Below are 21,251 nucleotides of genomic sequence, written 5' to 3'. Positions count from 1 at the left end.
TGAAGTTTTCCCATTTACTATTCGTATTCCTTTGATTAAGAACTTTGTCCCAGTCATTAAGTTGAAGGCTTTCTTTCAGCTGATCAAACTTCGCCCTCCTAAAGTTTAATGTTTTTGTTGTTCCCTTATTGATAACCCTACTGAAGGGCATTTTGAAGTCGATAATATTATGATCGCTATTACCTAGGTGCCCCCCTATCTGTACCTCAGTTATTCTATCAGGCCTATTAGTCAATATTAAGTCCAACACGGCCTTCCCTCTCGTTGGTTCCTGCACTAGTTGGGAGAGATAGTTATCCTTAATATTTGTCAAGAACCTTTTTCCTTTCTGAGATCTACAGGTTTCTGTTTCCCAGTCAATATCCGGGTAGTTGAAATCCCCCATTACAATCACTTCATTATGTTTTGCTACTTTGTCTATTTGTCCTAATAGCAGATTCTCATTCTCCTCTGTTATATTGGGTGGCTTATAGCAGACCCCCAGTAATATTTTATTATTATTTTTAGTTCCCTCTATCTCTACCCACATGGACTCGACCCCCTCTTCTCCCTCTCCTATATCTTCCCTTAGTCTGGGTTTTAGACATGACTTTACATATAAGCAGACTCCTCCGCCTTTCCCCTGTTTCCGGTCCCTTCTAAATAAACTATAATCTAATAAATTTACCGCCCAGTCGTAGCTATCGTCTAGCCCATATTATATGCCATGCAGCATGTCACTCCCCCATATAATGCCCCATGCAGCATGTCACTCCCCCATATAATGCCCCATGCAGGATGTCACCCCCCATATTATATCCCATGTAGGATGTCACCCCCCCCCCCATATAATGACCTATGCCTCCATACATTAAAAAAAAAAAAAAAATCCAATAATCACTTCTCACTTGCTGCCGCTGCCGCTGCTCTGGTCTGGACTCCAGCGTCGCGGCGTTGTCCTGCTCTGCGCTGCCTGTGACTGCACTCGGGAGGGCACGGTGTAAAGACGTCTCCGCGCCCTCTGACCTGAGACGTCACAGGAAGCGCAGAGCAGGAAGACAGCGGATCTGCGGAGGCACGGGGAGAGGTAAGTATCCGCCTGCCGGGGCCCTGAGCAAGCGGGGGAGAAGGGCGGGCGCTGACACCGCTCTCCTCTCCTCTGCCCATAGCCCGGTGGGCCGTAGTTTGAGGACCCCTGGTATAGATGACACAGGAAACATGGGGCTGCGGTATACACATCGCAGCGGATGCTGAGTCAGAGTATAGACATCAAAGGAGACATGGTACTGTGGTAAAAACATCACAGGAGACAAGGGACTGCGGAATAGATGTCACAGGAGACATGGGGCTATGGTATAGACATCACAGGAGACAAGGGACTGCGGAATAGATGTCACAGGAGACATGGGGCTATGGTATAGACATCACAGGAGACAAGGGACTGCGGAATAGATGTCACAGGAGACATGGGGCTATGGTATAGACATCACAGGAGACAAGGGACTGCGGTATAGATGTCACAAGAATTATGGGGCTGCGGTATAGATGTCACCGGGGACATGGGGCTGCGGTATAGACATAACAGAAGATCCGGGGGCTGCTATCTTCTTCTGTGGGATGGGAGGGTGCATCGCGTCCTAACTCCGCCCATGGGGTTCAATCAGACACTGGCTAATGTCCAGACATAAGCTTTCATTGCACGCTCATGCAGCATTCAGAGATGAACGCTGCATGAGCGAGCTCGCAAAGCAAGAAGAAATTAAAAGGCCGGCAGCCAGCAAGGAACTGCAGTCCTCGGTAATCTGCCCAGGGACTGGTGAAAAAGTCATTGCAGGCCGTACTTGCCCACGTACCTGAGGTTCCACACCCTTGCTTTAAGACACAGAGGTCAGTTTGGAAAATTGTTAGAAACTTGAAGGTATCCTCAAGTGCAATCATGAAAACCATCAAACTCTATTATGTAACTAGCTCTAATGAGGACTGCTTCAGGAAAGGAAGACCATTAATTACCTCTGCTGCAGAGGATAAGTTCAGAGTTACCAGCCTCAGAAACTCAAATTGACAGCACCTCAAATAATAGTCCTCATAAATGATGTACAAACATCAAGTAGCAGACACATCTCAACATCAACTTTCACTGGAAGAGTAGAAGAGGCAGGCCTTTATGGTCAAATTGCTGCAAATAAGCCCCTAGTGAGGGCTCAGACATGTAAAAGAGACTAGTCTGGACCAAACAACACAAGGACTGGACATTAGATCAGTGGAAATCTGTACTGCAACCTGATGAGTCAGAATATGAGATTTTTGGTACCAACCACCATGTTTTTTTGAGATGCATATAGAAGTGAAGCAGATGGTTTGGTGCCCATCGTGAAGCAAGGAGGGAGAAGGGGTGTGTGTGTTTTTTTTTCCTGGTGACACTATTGGCGATTTATTCCAATTTCAAGGCACACTTACCCAGCATGGTTGCCACCACATTCTGTGATTACATGCCATCCCATCTTGTTTGCACTTAGTGGGTCCATCATTTGTGTTGCAACAGGAAAATGACCGAAAACACACCTCCAGGCTATGTAAGGGCTATGTGACCAAGAAGGAGAGGGATGGAGTACTGTGCCAGATGACATGGCCTTCACCATCTCTCGACCTCAACACAGTTGAGATGGTTTGGGATTAATCAGGCTGCAGAGTGAAGGCAAGCTGCCAGCAAGTGCTCAGCACCTCTGGGGGTGTAGCACTGGCATCAAAATAAAAAGAGGAGTAACTTGAGGAATCTAAGGATTAACACACTTTATTTTGTTTCTCACGTGTTTCTTTGCTCCGTGTTTCTATATTTGCTCGTTCATGGTTGTGGTGACTTTAGTCTAAATCTACAATGTATACATTCCAACAAGGAAACCATTGCATGAACGGGTATGTCCAAACTTTTGACTAGTACTATATATATATGTGCATATCTATCTATCTATCTATCCATCTTTGAATAGTACTATACACATGTGCACAACTATATATATATATATATATATATATATATATATATATATATATATATATATACAGTACAGACCAAAAGTTTGGACACAACTTCTCATTTAAAGATTTTTCTGTATTTTCATGACTATGAAAATTGTACATTCACACTGAAGGCATCAAAACTATGAATTAACACATGTGGAATTATATACTTAACAAAAAAGTGGGGAGCACTGAATATTCATGCTCCTTAATAGCGGCACACAGTGAATCAGTAGCGCGGCTCCTGCTGCTGCCGGGCGATCGCGTGTGCTCGCTATTAAAGGACATGAATATTCACCCTCTCTCCATGACCACGGGCGTGGAGAGGGGTAAATATTCATGCCCTTTAACAGCAGGCACACGCGATCGCCCGACAGCAGCAGGAGCCGCGCTGCTGATACACTGTGTGCCTCTATTAAGGAGCATGAAGTCACTGCTCCCCACACACACAGTTCCGGCGTGGGGAGCAGTGACTTACGGCAGCTGATCTCTCCTTATGAGCCGAGAGGTGATTAGGAGTGTTCATTTTTTTATGTGCAGCCTGATGGGGATTAGGGGGACAATGCATACTAGGATAAGGATGAGGGGGCCATGCATACCAGGGTAAGGATAAGGGGGCCATGCATACCAGGATAGGGATGAGTGGGCCATGCATACCAGGATAAGGATGAAGGGTGCCATGCATACCAGGATAAGGATGAGGGGTGTCATGCATACCAGGATAAGGATGAGGGGTGTCATGCATACCAGGATAAGGATGAGGGGTGCCATGCATACCAGGATAAGGATGAGGGGTGCCATGCATACCAGGATAGGGATGAAGGGTGCCATGTATACCAGGATAGGGATGAGTGCCATGCGTACCAGGATAGGGATGAGGGATGCCATGCATACCAGGATAGGGATGAGGGGTGCCATGCATACCAGGATAAGGATGGAGGGGTGCCATGCATATCAGGATGGAGGGGTGCCATGCATATCAGGATGGGAATGGGAGCCACGTATAATAGGAAGTGGGGGCATATCTACCAGGATGGGGAATATTATCAGAATTGGGGGACATTACCCCTATTCCAGTGTCAGCAGCAGACCTGCTCCCCCTTAACAGCGCATCGTGACCACATTTTTTGCTTAATTTTTTTTTCTATTTTCCTCCTCTAAAACCTAGGTGCGTCTTATGGTCCGGTGCGTCTTATAGTCCGAAAAATACGGTATATATATTTATCCTAAGTCATGTGATAAGGCTCGTTAAAGGGTCACTATTGACTTTTAGGATTGCTACTTCCTGTAGGTGGCACTAGAGTTCTAGTCCTCTTCCTCTCTGAAGAGACAATTTGTGTATGTGTATGTATGTATATATGTATGTATGTATGTATGAATGTATGTATGTGTATATATATATATATATATATTGTAAGGCAGCGCTAGTCATCATGCTGGGAAACACTCGCTTCACCGGGTCAATTAAAGCACACCAGCCACGTTTTCCAGTATTTCACAATTCAGCAGTTTATTACACTTCATAACTGCTATAACCGAGTCCATCTCAGTGGCTCGCCGACATATTATACATATAATGTCCAAGAGCCTTTCCAGTGACATAAATGTCCACTTGGCTCCAGATACAGCCTTCAGCAAGGTAACAATATAAATGTCCACATCAAGTAGTGTTTTTACCTTTGCCGGGTCGTAGCTGCTTCAGTCAGATTTGTTCTGCCACCGCTGTGGCTTTACGGCTTCCCAGATGGGGGTCTCCAGCCCTCGTACCTTCAAAGGCTACTGGTATGTTTTCACACATAACATCCAGCCTCAGCATTCCAGGACTCTTGCCTTCCAAGCCTCTTGCCCTCCAAGGCTACTGGCATCTCTTAGACACAAGGATCCAGCCTCTGCTTTTCAGGCTTCACCAGGCTTCACACTCTTACGGTGTCCCACACACGGGGAACAGGCCTCACGCCTTTCACACTCTGTCTCAAAACTACCAGGGTTTATATATCCTCCAGTGCACCCATAGGACCTGTGCTGATGTCACAGTCATGTGATCAGACCTTCTGTGTTCCCAGGACCTGTGCTGATGTCACAGTCATGTGATCAGTCACCTGAGGGGGAGGTACATGGTCAGCCAAAACACACCCTGGACCATTACAGTAATGTCGCAAGCCGCTGCATTACAATATATATATATATATATATATATATATATATATATATATACTGCTCAAAAACATAAAGGGAACACTCAAATAACACATCCTCCTAGATCTGAATGAATTAAATATTCTCACTGAATACTTTGTTCTGTACAAAGTTGAATGTGCTGACAACAAAATCACACAAAAATCATCAATGGAAATCAAATTTATTAAGCAATGGAGGCCTGGATTTGGAGTCACCCCCAAAATTAAAGTGGAAAAACACACTACAGGCTGATCCAACTTTGATGTAATGACCTTAAAACAAGTCAAAATGAGGCTCAGTATTGTGTGTGGCCTCCACGTGCCTGTATGACCTCCCTACAACGCCTGGGCATGCTCCTGATGAGGTTGCGGATGGTCTCCTGTGGGATCTCCTCCCAGACCTGGATCTAAAGCATCCGCCAACTCCTGGACAGTCTGTGGTGCAACGTGATGTTGGTGGATGGAGCGAGACATGATGTGCTCAATCGTATTCAGGTCTGGGGAAGGGGCGGGCCAGTCCATTGCTTCAATGCCTTCATCTTGCAGGAACTGCTGACACACTCCAGCCACATGAGTTCTGGCATTGTCCTGCATTAGGAGGAACCCAGTGTAATGCACACGCCCGGGCTGAGCGGCGTGTGCGTGTGATTCCACTGGACCGTGCCGGAGAGTGAATGCCTGGAGGGGCGTAACTAGGTATTCACCCGATCCGACCAGGGTCGCACGACGGCATACGACGCCAGTGCACCCAGGAGGAACCGAGCAGAGGGACCAGGTGCTACTCCAGGACAGACCCCGGACACGGCTGTTGACCCACACAGGGGAATACAGGAATAGACTGGTTAGGTTGGCACACAGACTGGTGGGAATAGGCAGGCACGACTGGTATGCGGGCAGGCGGGTATGCAGGCAGGGGGGTACAGGCAAGCACGGCTAGAGTGCAGACAGGAAGGCACTAGCAGGTAGGAACACAGGCGGGATAGGACCCAGTACACACTGGGACTCTGGAACAGAACTACAGATGTGGCGGACAAACACAGCAGAGTGAGGCCGCCCAGGGAGGTGAGCGAGAGCAGGGCAGGACGAGACCGCCTGGAGCGGTGAGCAAGAGCAGGGCAGGACGAGACCGCCTGGAGCGGTGAGCAAGAGCAGGGCAGGACGAGACCGCCTGGAGCGGTGAGCAAGAGCAGGGCAGGACGAGACCGCCTGGAGCGGTGAGCAAGAGCAGAGCAGGACGAGACCGCCTGGAGCGGTGAGCAAGAGCAGAGCAGGACGAGACCGCCTGGAGCGGTGAGCAAGCGCAGAGCAGGACGAGACCGCCTGGAGCGGTGAGCAAGAGCAGAGCAGGACGAGACCGCCTGGAGCGGTAAGCAAGAGAAGAGCAGGACGAGACCGCCAGGAGCGGTGAGCAAGAGCAGAGCAGGACGAGACCGCCAGGAGCGGTGAGCAAGAGCAGAGCAGGACGAGACCGCCTGGAGCGGTGAGCAAGAGCAGAGCAGGACGAGACCGCCGGGAGCGGTGAGCAAGAGCAGAGCAGGACGAGACCGCCAGGAGCGGTGAGCAAAGGGTCAGAGCTGAGCGAGACTGCCGGAGCAGTGGGCAAAAGGGTCAGAGCGGAGCAAGGCTGCCGGAGCAGTGAGCAAGGAGTCAGAGCAGGACGGACAGGGCTCTGTTCACACGGAACAGACAGGAAGGGAAAGACAGAGCCAGATACCCACAGGGTACTGGCAGTGAAGTAGCGAGTGGACCACAAACTCACAAACGGGAGTACAGAGACAACAAGCAGGAGTTAGGTACGAGTTCAGACTCTGCAGAAAAAGGAAAGGAACGGACATAGAGAAAAAACAGGTAAAAGATAGGAGAGAGTACAGACTGGAACTGAGTGTACGGAGGAGACCGACACTGCAGCGGGATACAGGAGCGGGTCTGGGAATACGGCCCCCAGAGAGGCGGGACGAACAGGCAAGGAGCGTGTTCAGACAGGACAGACAAGATACAGGAGCGGGTCTGGGAATACGGCCCCCAGAGAGGTGGGACGAACAGGCAAGGAGCGTGTTCAGACAGGACAGACAAGATACAGGAGCGGGTCTAGGTAATCGGCCCCTAGAAGGCGGGAGGAACAGGCTAGGAGCGTGTTCAGACAGGACAGACAAGGTACAGGAGCGGGTCTAGGTAATCGGCCCCTAGAAGGCGGGAGGAACAGGCTAGGAGCGTGTTCAGACAGGACAGACAAGATACAGGAGCGGGTCTAGGTAATCGGCCCCTAGAAGGCGGGAGGAACAGGCTAGGAGCGTGTTCAGACAGGCCTGGAAATACAGCCTCCAGGATAGGCAGACAAGAGAACACAGAACGGGACCTGGCACCTTCAGAGTGCAAGCACACACTGAATGAAACACAATGCTCAGGCAGGGATTGATTGGAGCAGCTGGGTTATATACCAGGTGACAGACAGCAATAGGCTGAGGACGCACAAGGGGTGTGACCCACAGCAGGTACAAAAAGCAGGAAGTGATCGGGCGCCGCCCTTAAGCAGCAGAAACAGACACAAAAAGACAGCATGGAGGGAAGCCAGAGAGACATTCTGGACTGGAGATCAAGTGCGCGCTCTTGCACAGTGGGAGATGGACCACCATGCAAGGGCGCCGCCAGGTATGTTACAGTACCCCCCCTTACGCCCCCTCTTCTTCAGGCCTGCCAGAATTTTCCGCAGGGAATTCGAGGGCCAATCCTTCACTTCAAGGAGATCACTCCCACTGTCCACAGGAAAAACTGGTCTCATCTGGTTAGCTAGGATGCTACCTCCTATCCAGCCATCCCCAGCAACAGACGAAACGGGTGGAGTACCAGGAACAGCACACAAGGAAGTCTCTCTCCACATATTTTCAGGTGGCACCCCAGAGGGTACAGGAGACAACTGGAAGTCCTCCACCGGGTTGGAGGGGAGCAGAGACTTGGGGGTAAACTCTGCTTCGAGGTACATCTTGTCAAGCTCACAGGAAGAAATAGACGGGTTATCAGGTACAGGATGAGGAAAAGTCACTGTCTTTGTTATCTGGTGGTACCCCGGAGGATTCAGGAAACAACTGGAGGTCCTCCGCCGGGTCAGAAGAGTGCAGAGGCTCGGAGAAAACATCTGCTTCAGAGTACACTAGGTCGGACTCACTGGACGAAGCAGGCGAGGTATCGAGTACCGAGTATAGGAAAGTCTCTGTCCATTCACCACCAGGTGGCACCCCGAAGGGTTCTGGAGACAACTGGAGGGGTGTAGAGACTCGGGAGTAACCTCTGCTTCGGAGTACACTAGGTTGGACTTACTGGACGAAGCGAGCGAGGTATCAGGTACAGAGTATAGGAGAGTCTCTGTCCTTTCGCTACCAGGTAGCACCCCGAAGGGTTCTGGAGACAACTGGAGGTCCTCCGCCTGGTCAGAGGGGTGTAGAGACTCATGGGTAACCTCTGCTTCAGAGTACACTAGGTTGGACTCACTGGACGAAGCGAGCGAGGTATCAGGTACAGAGTATAGGAGAGTCTCTGTCCTTTCGCTACCAGGTAGCACCCCGAAGGGTTCCGGAGACAACTGGAGGTCCTCCGCCTGGTCGGAAGGGTGTAGAGACTCGGGGGTAACTACCACTTTGGGGTACCCATTGTCAGGCTCACAGGACGGAGCGGACAAAGTATCGAGTACCAGGTGTAGAGAAGTCTCTCTCCATTTGTCATCGAGTGGTATCCCGGAGGATTCAGGAGGCAACTGGGGATCCTCCGCCAGGTAGTAGAGGTGCACAGACTCTGAGGTAATCACAGCTTCGGAGCATCCTTGGACATGCACACCGGTTAAAGTGGGTGAAGCATCTGATGCCGGGTGCAGGAAGTTCTCCTGTGTCTTGTCTGGATGGGCAGTAGTCTCTTCGGGCAGGAGAACTGGTGCACTACCCACGCACATTACCCGTTGGGGCTTCTCCGGGATACAGGGAGATGAAGCTTCAGTAGGGACTTCAAGGTTGGGGTCAGGAGGTCTCAGGGAGGACAGACCCTGGCGTGATGGCTTGCCTCTACGTCTAGCACGTCTGGACTGCCTCTTGAGGTTGGGAGAAGTATTCCGGAGAGCGTAGTCACCCTGTGAGGATTCTGGGTGGGCAGTAGTCTCATTGGGCTGGAGGACTATTGCGCTACCCACACACATTACCCATCGGGGCTGCTCCGGGATATTGGGAAGTGAAGCTTCAGCAGGAGCCTCCGGGTTAGGATCATCGAAGACCATTAGAAAGGCCACCAGGAAGGCCATTATGTCCAGGACGATAGGATCCTGTGTTTCACATAGGGGGTTGATCCATTCCAAGGCATCACCCGCTAGGTTAGACATAATGAATGCCACCTTAACCCGATCGGTGGGAAAACATAGAGGGTAGAACTTGAAGTGTAGCATGCATTGCTCCACAAATGCACGACTTTGTCTTGGATCCCCATAGTAACGTGGCGGATCCGCAGGAACGAGAGCAGATAGATCCATCTGGACGGGTGCGTAATTAGCCAGGAACTCAGCTAGAGAAAAAAAAATTGTATTTATTTATTTTTAATGCATGTATTCGCTGGAAAACGTCTCAGAGAGCGAAGGCCGTGGGGCTCAACGGGAACCATGGCCTGAGCATGCTGTAATGCACACGCCCGGGCTGAGCGGCGTGTGCGTGTGATTCCACTGGACCGTGCCGGAGAGTGAATGCCTGGAGGGGCGTAACTAGGTATTCACCCGATCCGACCAGGGTCGCACGACGGCATACGACGCCAGTGCACCCAGGAGGAACCGAGCAGAGGGACCAGGTGCTACTCCAGGACAGACCCCGGACACGGCTGTTGACCCACACAGGGGAATACAGGAACAGACTGGTTAGGCTGGCACACAGACTGGTGGGAATAGGCAGGCACGACTGGTATGCGGGCAGGCGGGTATGCAGGCAGGGGGGTACAGGCAAGCACGGCTAGAGTGCAGACAGGAAGGCACTAGCAGGTAGGAACACAGGCGGGATAGGACCCAGTACACACTGGGACTCTGGAACAGAACCACAGATGTGGCGGACAAACACAGCAGAGTGAGGCCGCCCAGGGAGGTGAGCGAGAGCAGGGCAGGACGAGACCGCCTGGAGCGGTGAGCAAGAGCAGGGCAGGACGAGACCGCCTGGAGCGGTGAGCAAGAGCAGGGCAGGACGAGACCGCCTGGAGCGGTGAGCAAGAGCAGGGCAGGACGAGACCGCCTGGAGCGGTGAGCAAGAGCAGGGCAGGACGAGACCGCCTGGAGCGGTGAGCAAGAGCAGGGCAGGACGAGACCGCCTGGAGCGGTGAGCAAGAGCAGAGCAGGACGAGACCCCCTGGAGCGGTGAGCAAGAGCAGAGCAGGACGAGACCGCCTGGAGCGGTGAGCAAGCGCAGAGCAGGACGAGACCGCCTGGAGCGGTGAGCAAGAGCAGAGCAGGACGAGACCACCTGGAGCGGTGAGCAAGAGCAGAGCAGGACGAGACCGCCAGGAGCGGTGAGCAAGAGCAGAGCAGGACGAGACCGCCAGGAGCGGTGAGCAAGAGCAGAGCAGGACGAGACCGCCTGGAGCGGTGAGCAAGAGCAGAGCAGGACGAGACCGCCTGGAGCGGTGAGCAAGAGCAGAGCAGGACGAGACCGCCTGGAGCGGTGAGCAAGAGCAGAGCAGGACGAGACCGCCAGGAGCGGTGAGCAAAGGGTCAGAGCTGAGCGAGACTGCCGGAGCAGTGGGCAAAAGGGTCAGAGCGGAGCAAGGCTGCCGGAGCAGTGAGCAAGGAGTCAGAGCAGGACGGACAGGGCTCTGTTCACACGGAACAGACAGGAAGCCAGATACCCACAGGGCAAGAGTGTGCAAAGCAGTCAGCAAAGCAAAAGGTGGCTACTTTGAAGAACCTAGAATATAAGACATATTTTCAGTTGTTTCACACTTTTTTGTTAAGTGTATAATTCCACATGTGTTAATTCATAGTTTTGATGCCTTCAGTGTGAATGTAGAATTTTCAAAGTCATGAATATACAGAAAAATCTTTAAATGAGAAGGTGTGTCCAAACTTTTGGTCTGTACTGTGTATATATATATATATATATATATATATATACTTATATACATATAAATATAGATAAATAGATGTTATTGCAAAATATAACTAACCTAGTGGGTGATGGACACACAAAGTCCTGTACGAGGTGCAGTTCTTCCTGGTAAGAATTGCTCTGTACATACGAACTACAATGGACATACAACGTCCAGTCTGATTTATACAGAATCTAACAAAAAAAAACGAGTTTATTAAATAAGAGGCATAGACAAGTAAAATTATGGGTAGAAACTTATCTGGAAGAAAACCAAAATAAAATATTATTTGCCATTAAAATTTATTTTCCCTTCTCAGTCTTATGCTTCTGGTCTTGTGAAATCTTACATTATACTGCAGGTTTTTTCTATTTTTCCTAGTTAAGACTGCTTTTTGACCTTTGGTGACATCACGGTCATGAGACCATGATGTTGCCAAAGGTCCTATAACTACGGGAGTCCAGAGAACTGAAAAGGAGACAGGCTGGTTTGTACCGTATGTGCTGTGTGTGTGTATGTATGTGCTGTGTGTGTATATACGTGTGTGTGTGTATTTATTCATTTGTATATACATGTGTATGTGTGTTTCTGTGTATATACATGTGTATGTACAAAATGCCTAGATAGGGATGAGCTGGCAGGTATACAGAGCATTTCTGTACAGCACCTGAACCAGCATAGCCATGAATGCTCTACACTACTTCTGGAGTCATGGTGATTTAGATCAGGGTTCCCCAACGCCAGTCCTCAAGGCCCACCAACAGGTCATGTTTTCAGGATTTCCTTAGTATTGCTCAGGTGATAATTCCATCACCTGCACAGGCAATAATCCCATCACCTGGGCAATACTAAGGAAATCCTGAAAACATGACCTGTTGGAGAGCCTTGAGGACTGGAGTTGGGGAACCCTGATTTAGATGTAAGGCAACTTAGTGAAAAAGGACATTGCAAAAGGAAGTTAGAGTAAAGCGGGGTTGCTCTTCATGAGTTAGGTACTGTTTGCTACACATTTGCACCTTCACATCAAGTATGAGTCCTTTAAGTCAGATTTACTCTATACCTTCAGATAATTTTCCTCGTTATAGATCCAGCACTTTGGGTAAATAATGGAGTCCTACAAATAAGTTTGACCTACGTATATACTGGGAGCAACTATTATATACAGCACATAGTAAAAACTGAAGTGTCTCTTTATCTTTCAGGAATGGATGTCTTAAATAGTACAATAGAGGACATGATCAGTACCACACTCAGGGAACAGTGGACTGAAGCGGTCATTGAAGTGACTGATACGGTGCTGGCCGTTCATCCCAGACAGGTAATTCACTCATTCTTGTCCTAACTCCAAATACACAAGACAGGACCAATGTCTGGCCAATAATAAAGTTTGTGTCACATGTTCAAGACAAGAAGTAAGTTATCAAACCCAGCCATGTGACCTTTGGAGCTACTAGTATATCTCTTAAAGAGAACCTGTCATCAGATTCATGCTGCCCCAACCAATGGCAGCATGAATCAGGTCCTGGCTGCATGATTGCTAAGAAATGCTGCAACATATTACAGAAAATATACTTTGATATTCCGGCCGTGGACTAAGTGTCTCAGCTGATCATTCTGATGCCAGTCCTTGGCCAGCTTGTCCCCCCCCTCCCCTCTTCCTTTGACTAAAAGGGCACATATAGGGAGAGGCCAGTGAACGGACAGATGGCCAGGGACCCACTAGGCAGCTAAGACACTTAATGGCTTTTCCAAGTATGTTTACTCTCAGGTATGAAATTCCACAGCATTTCAGAGTAAAACATACCTGGCTGCAAACATGCATCCATCATCTGATTCATGTTGCTTGTGGTTCGGGCAGTATAAATCTGATGACAAGTTCCCTTTAACACCTTTACCTCCCATGCCTGTTTTCACCTTCATGACCAAGCTAAATTTTACAATTCTGACCTTTATGAGGTAATTACTCTGGAACGCTTCAACGGATCCCCCTGATTCTGAGAATGTTTTTTCGTGACATATTGTACTTCATGATAGTAGTAAAATTTGTTAGATATGACTTGTGTTTATTTGTGAAAAAAATCGGAAATTTGACAATTTTGAAAATTTTCTAACTTTTAATTTTTATGCCCTTAGAGTTATATCACACAAAATAGTTAATAAATAGCATTCCCCACATGTCTACTTTACATCAGCACCTTTTTTGAAACATAATTTTTTTGTTAGTAGTAAGTTAGGAGGGTTAAAAGTTGAAAAGCGATTTCTCATTTTTGCAACAAAATTTACAAACCTTTTTTTATTATTACCACATCACAGTTGAAGTCACTTTGAGGGGTCTATATAAGAGAAAATACCCAAAAGTGACACCATTCTAAAAACTGCACCCCTCAAGGTGCTCAAAACCACATTCAAAAAGTTTATTAACCCTTCAGGTGCTGCACAGGAACTGAAGCAATGTTGAAGGAAAAAATTAACATTTAACTTTTTTCCACAAAAATTGTTCTTTTAGTCCCAATTTTTTTTCTCACAAGGGTAACAGGAGAAAATGGACCTCAAAATATGTTGTGAAATTTCTCCTGAGGACGCCGATACCCCATATGTGGGGGAAAACTACTGTTTGGGGGCATGGCAGGGTACAGGAAGGAAGGAGTGACGTTTTGGAACGCAGACTTTGATGGAATGGTCTGTGAGTGTCATGTTTGGAGAGCCCCTGATGTGCCTAAACAGTGGAACCTCCCCACAAGTGACCCCATTTTACAAACTACACCTTAACTTCATCTCAATGAATTCATCTAGGTGTGCAGTGATCATATTGATACCACGAGTGTGTCACAGAATTTTATACCATTGGGCAGTGAAGAAAAAATAACTACATTTTTACCACCAAAATTTTGTTTTAGCCCCAGATTTTACATTTTCACACTGGGAAATGGGTAAAAATGGCACCAAAACATATCCCACAATTTCTGATTAATATGGAAATACCCCAGATGTGGTTGTACAGTACTGCTTAGCCATACAGCAAGACTAGAGAGTGACAGAGCACTATTTGCCTCCTGGAGAGCAGATTTTCCTATAATAGTTTGTGGACTCCACACACAGAGCCCCTAAGTGCTAGAAGAGCAGAATCCCACTCAAGTGACCCCATTTGGAAACTATACTCCTTTGGGAATTTATCTACAGGTATAGTAACGATTTTGACTCCATGGATGTTTTCCAGAAACAAGCAGCAGTGGCTGTTGCTGAGTAAAAATTGCAAACTGCCAATGTAGTGCCCAGTACGTTGTAATGCCCAGCTAGAGACACGCACCTGTAAATTAGGTGGGCTCTTATCACTACAAAAATGGCAAACATGTGGATGCTAAATGTGGTTTAGGCACACTGGAGCTTAGAAGGGAGGGAAGCATTTGGATTTGGGAGCACAGAATTTGCTGAATTTCTTTTGTGGGATGAGGAGCCATTTGGCTTTTTCAGAGCCTTTGTGCTACTAGTAACACGGAAGACCCCTATATTTCCGTTAACAGATGACGGACCTGAGTGGGGACTTACTTTTTTTGTGGATTGATTGGAAGCTTTTGTTGGGAACATTTTACTTAACATTTTGGATCACATTTATCCAGCGCTCTACGCTTAGCACTTACTTTGGTGTTTTCATCTAAATCTTCGAATGACGCGATTCTGATGAAACCTCCGAGGGATCCATTCACTATAATGAGGCAGCAGAGTTACTCTGGACTCCGTTTGGCCTCTGTTCAGCGGCGTCCTTCTTTTCAGAAGTGCACAAAACTGTGACGGACCACGCTTTTATGTATGCCTAAGGACAGACACCTCCAGATGGCATGGTGCCTCCATCTGCCTCACTATAGGGAGTCTTCTTCCGGGGGTTCCGTCTGAATCCCATATTTTAGAGATTTACACGGAAATTCTGGTGTAAGTGCTCAGTGCAGAGCACAGGATAAATGTGAGCTGAGCCTTACTGCCATATTTGGGAGGCAGAATGAAAAAATCAACAGCAGGTGAAGAATTGGTTTTATTTATTTTTTACCTCCTCGCGCACTCTAAGTGATTAGATGACTTTATTCTTCAGATCCGGGTGATTACGGTGATATCAGATTTATAGCTTTTTTTATGTTTGGCAGTTGTCACACACTAAAAAATGCTTTTTATTGCAAAAGTTTTTGCATCGCCATATTTTGAGAGCTATTTTTCCATATTTCAGCCGACAGAGTCATGTGAGGGCTTGTTTTTTGCAGGATGAGTTGACATTTTTATTGGTACTATTTTCGGTCACATGACAATTTTGGTACGTTTTCCATTCCAATTTTTGGGAGGCAGAATGAACAAAAACCAGCAATTCAGGATTTTTTGTTTTGTCGTTCCAAATGTGGTATTCTTCGGGTCAGTACGATTACGATACCACATTTAAATATTTTTTTATTTAATTTATTTTTGGCTCTTTTACACAATAAAAACTATTTTATAGAAAAAATAATTATTTGTGCATCGCTTTATTCTGAGAGCAGTAACTTTTTTATCTTTCCACTGATAGACCAGTATCATGGCTTGTTTTTTGCGAGTCAAGATGATGTTTTCAGCGATACCATTTTTATTTACATTCACCTTTTTGATCGCGTTTGATTCCTCGTTTTGTTTGGCGGTATGATGAAAAAGCACTGTTTTTTGCCCCATTTTTTATTCATTTATTCTTTTACGGTCTTCACTGTAGGGGTTAACTAGTGTGATAGTTTTATGGGGTGGGTCGGACGTGGCAATACCAAACGTGTTTTTGTTTTTTTTTTACATATAAATACCAATTTATCGGTACAATATATATATATATATATATATATATATATATATATATATATATATATATATAGTACAGGCCAAAAGTTTGGACACACCTCATTTAAAGATTTTTCTGTATTTTCATGACTATGAAAATTGTACATTCACACTGAAGGCATCAAAACTATGAATTAACTAATGGGGAATTATATACTTAACAAAAAAGTGTGAAACAACTGAAAATATGTCTTATATTCTAGGTTCTTCAAAGTAGCCACCTTTTGCTTTGATGACTGCTTTGCATACTCTTGGCATTCTCTTGATGAGTTTCAAGAGGTTGTCGCCGGAAATGGTCTTCCAACAATCTTGAAGGAGTTCCCAGAGATGCTTAGCACTTGTTGGCCCTTTTGCCTTCACACTGCGGTCCAGCTCACCCCAAACCATCTCGATTGGGTTCAGGTCTGGTGACTGTGGAGGCCAGGTCATCTGACATAGCACCCCATCACTCTCCTTCTTGGTCAGATAGCCCTTACACAGCCTGGAGGTGTGTTTGGGGTCATTGTCCTGTTGAAAAATAAATGATGGTCCAACTAAACGCAAACCAGATGGAATAGCATGCCGCTGCAAGATGCTGTGGTAGCCATGCTGGTTCAGTATGCCTTCAATTTTGAATAAATCCCCAACAGTGTCACCAGCAAAGCACCCCCACACCATCACACCTCCTCCTCCATGCTTCACTATGGGAACCAGGCAAAGTTTGCCCAATTTTTCACACTGACTGACCTTCATTTCTTAAAGTAATGATGGCCACTCATTTTTCTTTACTTAGCTGCTTTTTTCTTGCCATAATACAAATTCTAACAGTCTATTCAGTAGGACTATCAGCTGTGTATCCACCTGACTTCTGCACAACACATCTGATGGTCACAACCCCATTTTTAAGGCAAGAAATCCCACTTATTAAACCTGACAGAGCACACCTGTGAAGTGAAAACCATTTCCGGTGACTACCTTTTGAAGCTCATCAAGAGAATGCCAAGAGTGTGCAAAGGCGTCATCAAAGCAAAAGGTGCCTACTTTGAAGAACCTAGAATATAAGACATATTTTTAGTTGTTTCACACTTTTTTGTTAAGTATATAATTCCACATGTGTTAATTTATAGTCTTGATGCCTTCAGTGTGAATGTACAATTTTCATAGTTATGAAAATACAGAAAAATCTTTAAATGAGAAGGCGTGTCCAAACATTTGGTCTATGCTGTATACACATACACTGCTCAAAAAATTAAAGGGAACACTTAAACAATAGAATATGACTCCAAGTAAATCAAACTTCTGTGAAATCAAACTGTCCACTTAGGAAGCAACAATGATTGACAATCAATTTCACATGCTGTTTTGCAAATGGAATAGACAATAGATGGAAATTATTGGCAATTATCAAGACACCCTCAATAAAGGAGTGGCTCTGCAGGTGGGGACCACAGACCACATCTCAGTACCAATGCTTTCTGGCTGATGTTTTCGTCACTTTTGAATGTTGGTTGTGCTTTTACACTCATGGTAGTATGAGACGGACTCTACAACCCACAGAAGTTGCTCAGGTAGTGCAGCTCATCCAGGATGGCACATCAATGCGAGCTGTGGCAAGAAGGTTTGCTGTGTTTGTCAGCGTAGTGTCCAGAGGCTGGAGGCACTACCAGGAGACAGGCCAGTACAGGCCGTAGGAGGGCAACAACCCTTCAGCAGGACCGCTACCTCTGCCTTTGTGCAAGGAGGAAAAGGAGGAGCACTGCCAGAGCCCTGCAAAATAACCTCCAGCAGGCCACAAATGTGCACAAACGGTTAGAAACCGACTCCATGAGGGTGGTATGAGGGCCCGATGTCCACAGATGGGGTTGTGCTCACAGCCTAATAAATAAATATTGTTCCCCCTAAACCTACTATTAATACCTTGTGTCTCAGACATGTGCATCATGACTATAAAATAAATATAGTCTACTCCCCTGAATATAAATACTATTCTGTGCCATACTGAATATTACAAAATACTGTACCCCTTTTGAAAATCAAAAGATATACTGTGCTTTCCTGAATATTAAAAAATACAGTGTACCCCCATGAATATTAAAAAGAAAAACACTGAGCACCCTTAACAAACATACATGCCCCATGGCTACTAATCCATATATATATTCTGTTTCCCTACACCACTCACCTCACATTCAACGCTCCTCTGTTCTCCCCATGCTTGGCTCACAGATGAAGCAAGGGTAGAAAGCGAGAATCCACTCATGGCCTCCTGCAGCACCTTTGCACTATTCAATGATCCCCATGCTTAAAACACACAGAGGCAATTGACTATATTAGTGGCTTCATGGCTAGTGCCCTGCATACATCAAGTTTTATTTTTCATCAGAACATTGTTAAAGAAACACTCCTCCCGTCAAAGTTTTTATCCTCTTAATATTTTCCACTCATATTGTACAGAACTGTGTACTTACATTTGCTCATTTTGCCTTTCTACCCACTTAATTATTCTCTTTTTTTCTGCTCAATGTAGAAACAGGAAGTCTCTTTTCCCTGCATGAGGCATCCCTCTCTTCAACTCCTGACGCAGTTGCCTCCTCCTACCCCCTTCCAGGGACATTTGCAGTGACCCATGAGTCATGCAGAGAAAATTGACCTCTTGTTTCTACATAGAGCTTAGAAGGATTCTGCTAGTATGTGTTTAATCACGTGATATCATAGACCTATTATTATTATTATGACCTCATGGAAAAGAGAAGAATTAACTAGGTAGAAAGGTAAAATGAGCAATTGTAAGTACACAGAGCTACATAATATGATGATTGCAATATATTAAGAGGATATAAATTGTGATGGGAATGCTTGTTTAACTAGAATGTCATTGCACCACTTGGGGCTTTTCATAGTATCCTAACTTTTTTTATTTGACAAAAATAATTGCATGCGGTTACATTATAGAGATCAATTATTTTACCTTTTTTTTGGGCTGCAGTCCCTTTAACGGGAAGTGCTTAGAGTGATGCAGTATTAGATTCATGGAAATGAGTCAGCAGGCCAGAGAAGTGTCTAATATAATTGCAAATACACTTATCCTTCTTCCAACATCAGCACCATTAGAAAAATTAATTGGGAATCCTTTCAAGATTATGGTGGAGGCTTAGTGGTGATGCAGCAAGAGGACTGCAGGATAGTGGAATAACAAATGAACGTTAGGTCCTCTGTAGGTCATTCACCGATGCAGGAAAATCTAATGGGAAATGATTGAGCACTCTGCATTATGTTCCCATAATAACATGGCTGCCTTTATTTATGCACTAGTAGCTAGAATACGAGAGGCAGCCATTTCTTTTTCTTGTAAATTAGATCAGTGTTCAGTTGTTCCTCCTCCATGAAGCTGTTGTAAATGTGAAGCCAAGAAATAAATCCAGGCATTCAGGACAACTAGTCCACCATCGTCTTTACCCCTTTGCAGAGTTTCTAGCTGAATTCTAGCTTGTTTCTTTTTCCAAATAAGTTACTGAAAGATGGTGTGTACCTTACAGAAAAAAAAAGACACAGGTATCCACACAGGGATATTTTGGAGAAGGTAGAGAAGTTGAGGCATGAGAATAATTTTTATAAGATTACTTCTCCCGACTGACATTGGGAGCCGACACCAAGTGTCTATTTTGCTTCTAAATTTCAATAACAAGCTAGCTAAATGAAGTGAATAATATTCCTGAGGATTAGCGGAAACCATCATCCCTAGGTATTTAAAATAATTTACTATTTGGATTTGCATGTACCCTAGAGAGTAGTCTGTTTGAATAGGGTCAATAAGTATGAGGACCGATTTGTTCCAATTAATTAGGAGGCCTGACCACTTTCCAAATGTTTTAATTAGGTCCATCAATGGATCAATCGATATAGTCAGATTTCCCTGGAAAAGGAGCATGTCATCTGCATACAAGGAAATCCTCATTTCAAGGACAAACAAGGAAAACCAATAATGTTAGGAGAGGTACTCACCAAGCAGGCTAGAGGTTCTATGGCTATCGTGAAGAGAAAGGGTGACCGGAAGCAGCTCTGCCTTGTACCCCTTCCCAGCTCGAATACCTCCGACATATGACAGTTTACTCGGAGCCTTGCCCTGGGAGAGACGTATAACAATTTCACCATTGAGATAATTTTATCACCAAATACTTTTCTTCCCAGACAAACTTCCACTCAACGCTGTCAAAGAACAGCCCTGGTGCTAGTAGAATTTGAGCTTAATTGCAGACCCATTTATAGCCACCTCAGATTAACTGATGTAGATTTATTTGGCATGAAGCCAGTTTGATCATCTTGAATTACTTTGGTTATTGCCCTAGAAAACCTGTTAGCTAAGATTTTAGCTAATATAATTTAATATCTGTTGGGAGAAGGGAAATAGGCCTATAGGAGTCGGGCATGCATGGACCTTTACCCGGTTTTAACAATAGAATTACTACATCCTCCGTCATTGAGTTTGGGAGGTAACCAACCCTAATGGACTCTTCAAATATGGTTACTAGTTTAGGAAGCAATAAATCCTGATATGTTTTAAAAAAATTCACCCGGTAACTGATCAGAACATGGGGCATTCTCATTTTAGACCATTTGAATCACTTCCTCCAACTCCCCCAGGGGTTTATCCAGTGTGGACCTGTCTTCATTTGGTAATCGTTGTAGGGAAATATTTCCAAGGAATCCCTCAATTTCCTCTTTATGGGCATCACTTTTGGTAAAATCAATGGAAGAGTAGTAATTATACAGCAATTGTACAGTAATTATACAGCAATAAAGGCAAATGGGTCTCCTAGATTGTGGAGACAATACGGCGCCGGACTACTGGCAGCCCATTGCAGCAGCAGAAGCTTCTACTTTATTTCAGTTACAGTTTTGTTACAGTTATTTTATTTTATTATTTTATTACCTTCTCTGGATTGCAACGTTCCTGTATACTCGTCTATTGGGGATGGAAGATACAACACTTCCCACACTATCAACTGCTGCTGGGCACACAGCACGAGATCTGCACCTGGATCTTCTTCCACCACTTAAAAGTCTCCTGCAGGTACAGACACTCTGGGGCACGCAATACGGACCATCTCAGCTAATGCTACTGAAGGATGCATGCTGCTACCCACAGCCTGTGACAGGGAT

General features: G+C 45.8%; 1 protein-coding gene across 1 annotated transcript in view; it reads left to right on the top strand.

Annotated features, from left to right (window-relative positions):
- The window catches only part of APBB3 (amyloid beta precursor protein binding family B member 3), a 246,464-nt gene that overhangs the window by 212,671 nt on the left and 12,542 nt on the right, over nucleotides 1-21,251 (top strand). Inside the window, exon 11 of the mRNA XM_073650614.1 lies at nucleotides 12,473-12,588. Within this exon, the coding sequence (XP_073506715.1) occupies nucleotides 12,473-12,588 (116 nt within the window). The remainder of the gene's footprint in view (nucleotides 1-12,472; nucleotides 12,589-21,251) is intronic.

The sequence above is a fragment of the Phyllobates terribilis genome, unplaced genomic scaffold (assembly GCF_046119375.1).
Source record: "Phyllobates terribilis strain yellow unplaced genomic scaffold, ASM4611937v1 Scaffold_10__3_contigs__length_209671492, whole genome shotgun sequence".
In the NCBI taxonomy this organism is placed as follows: Eukaryota; Metazoa; Chordata; class Amphibia; order Anura; family Dendrobatidae; genus Phyllobates; species Phyllobates terribilis.
Note: the sequence above shows the minus strand (reverse complement) of the source record. Positions and strands in the feature narration are given on the sequence as shown.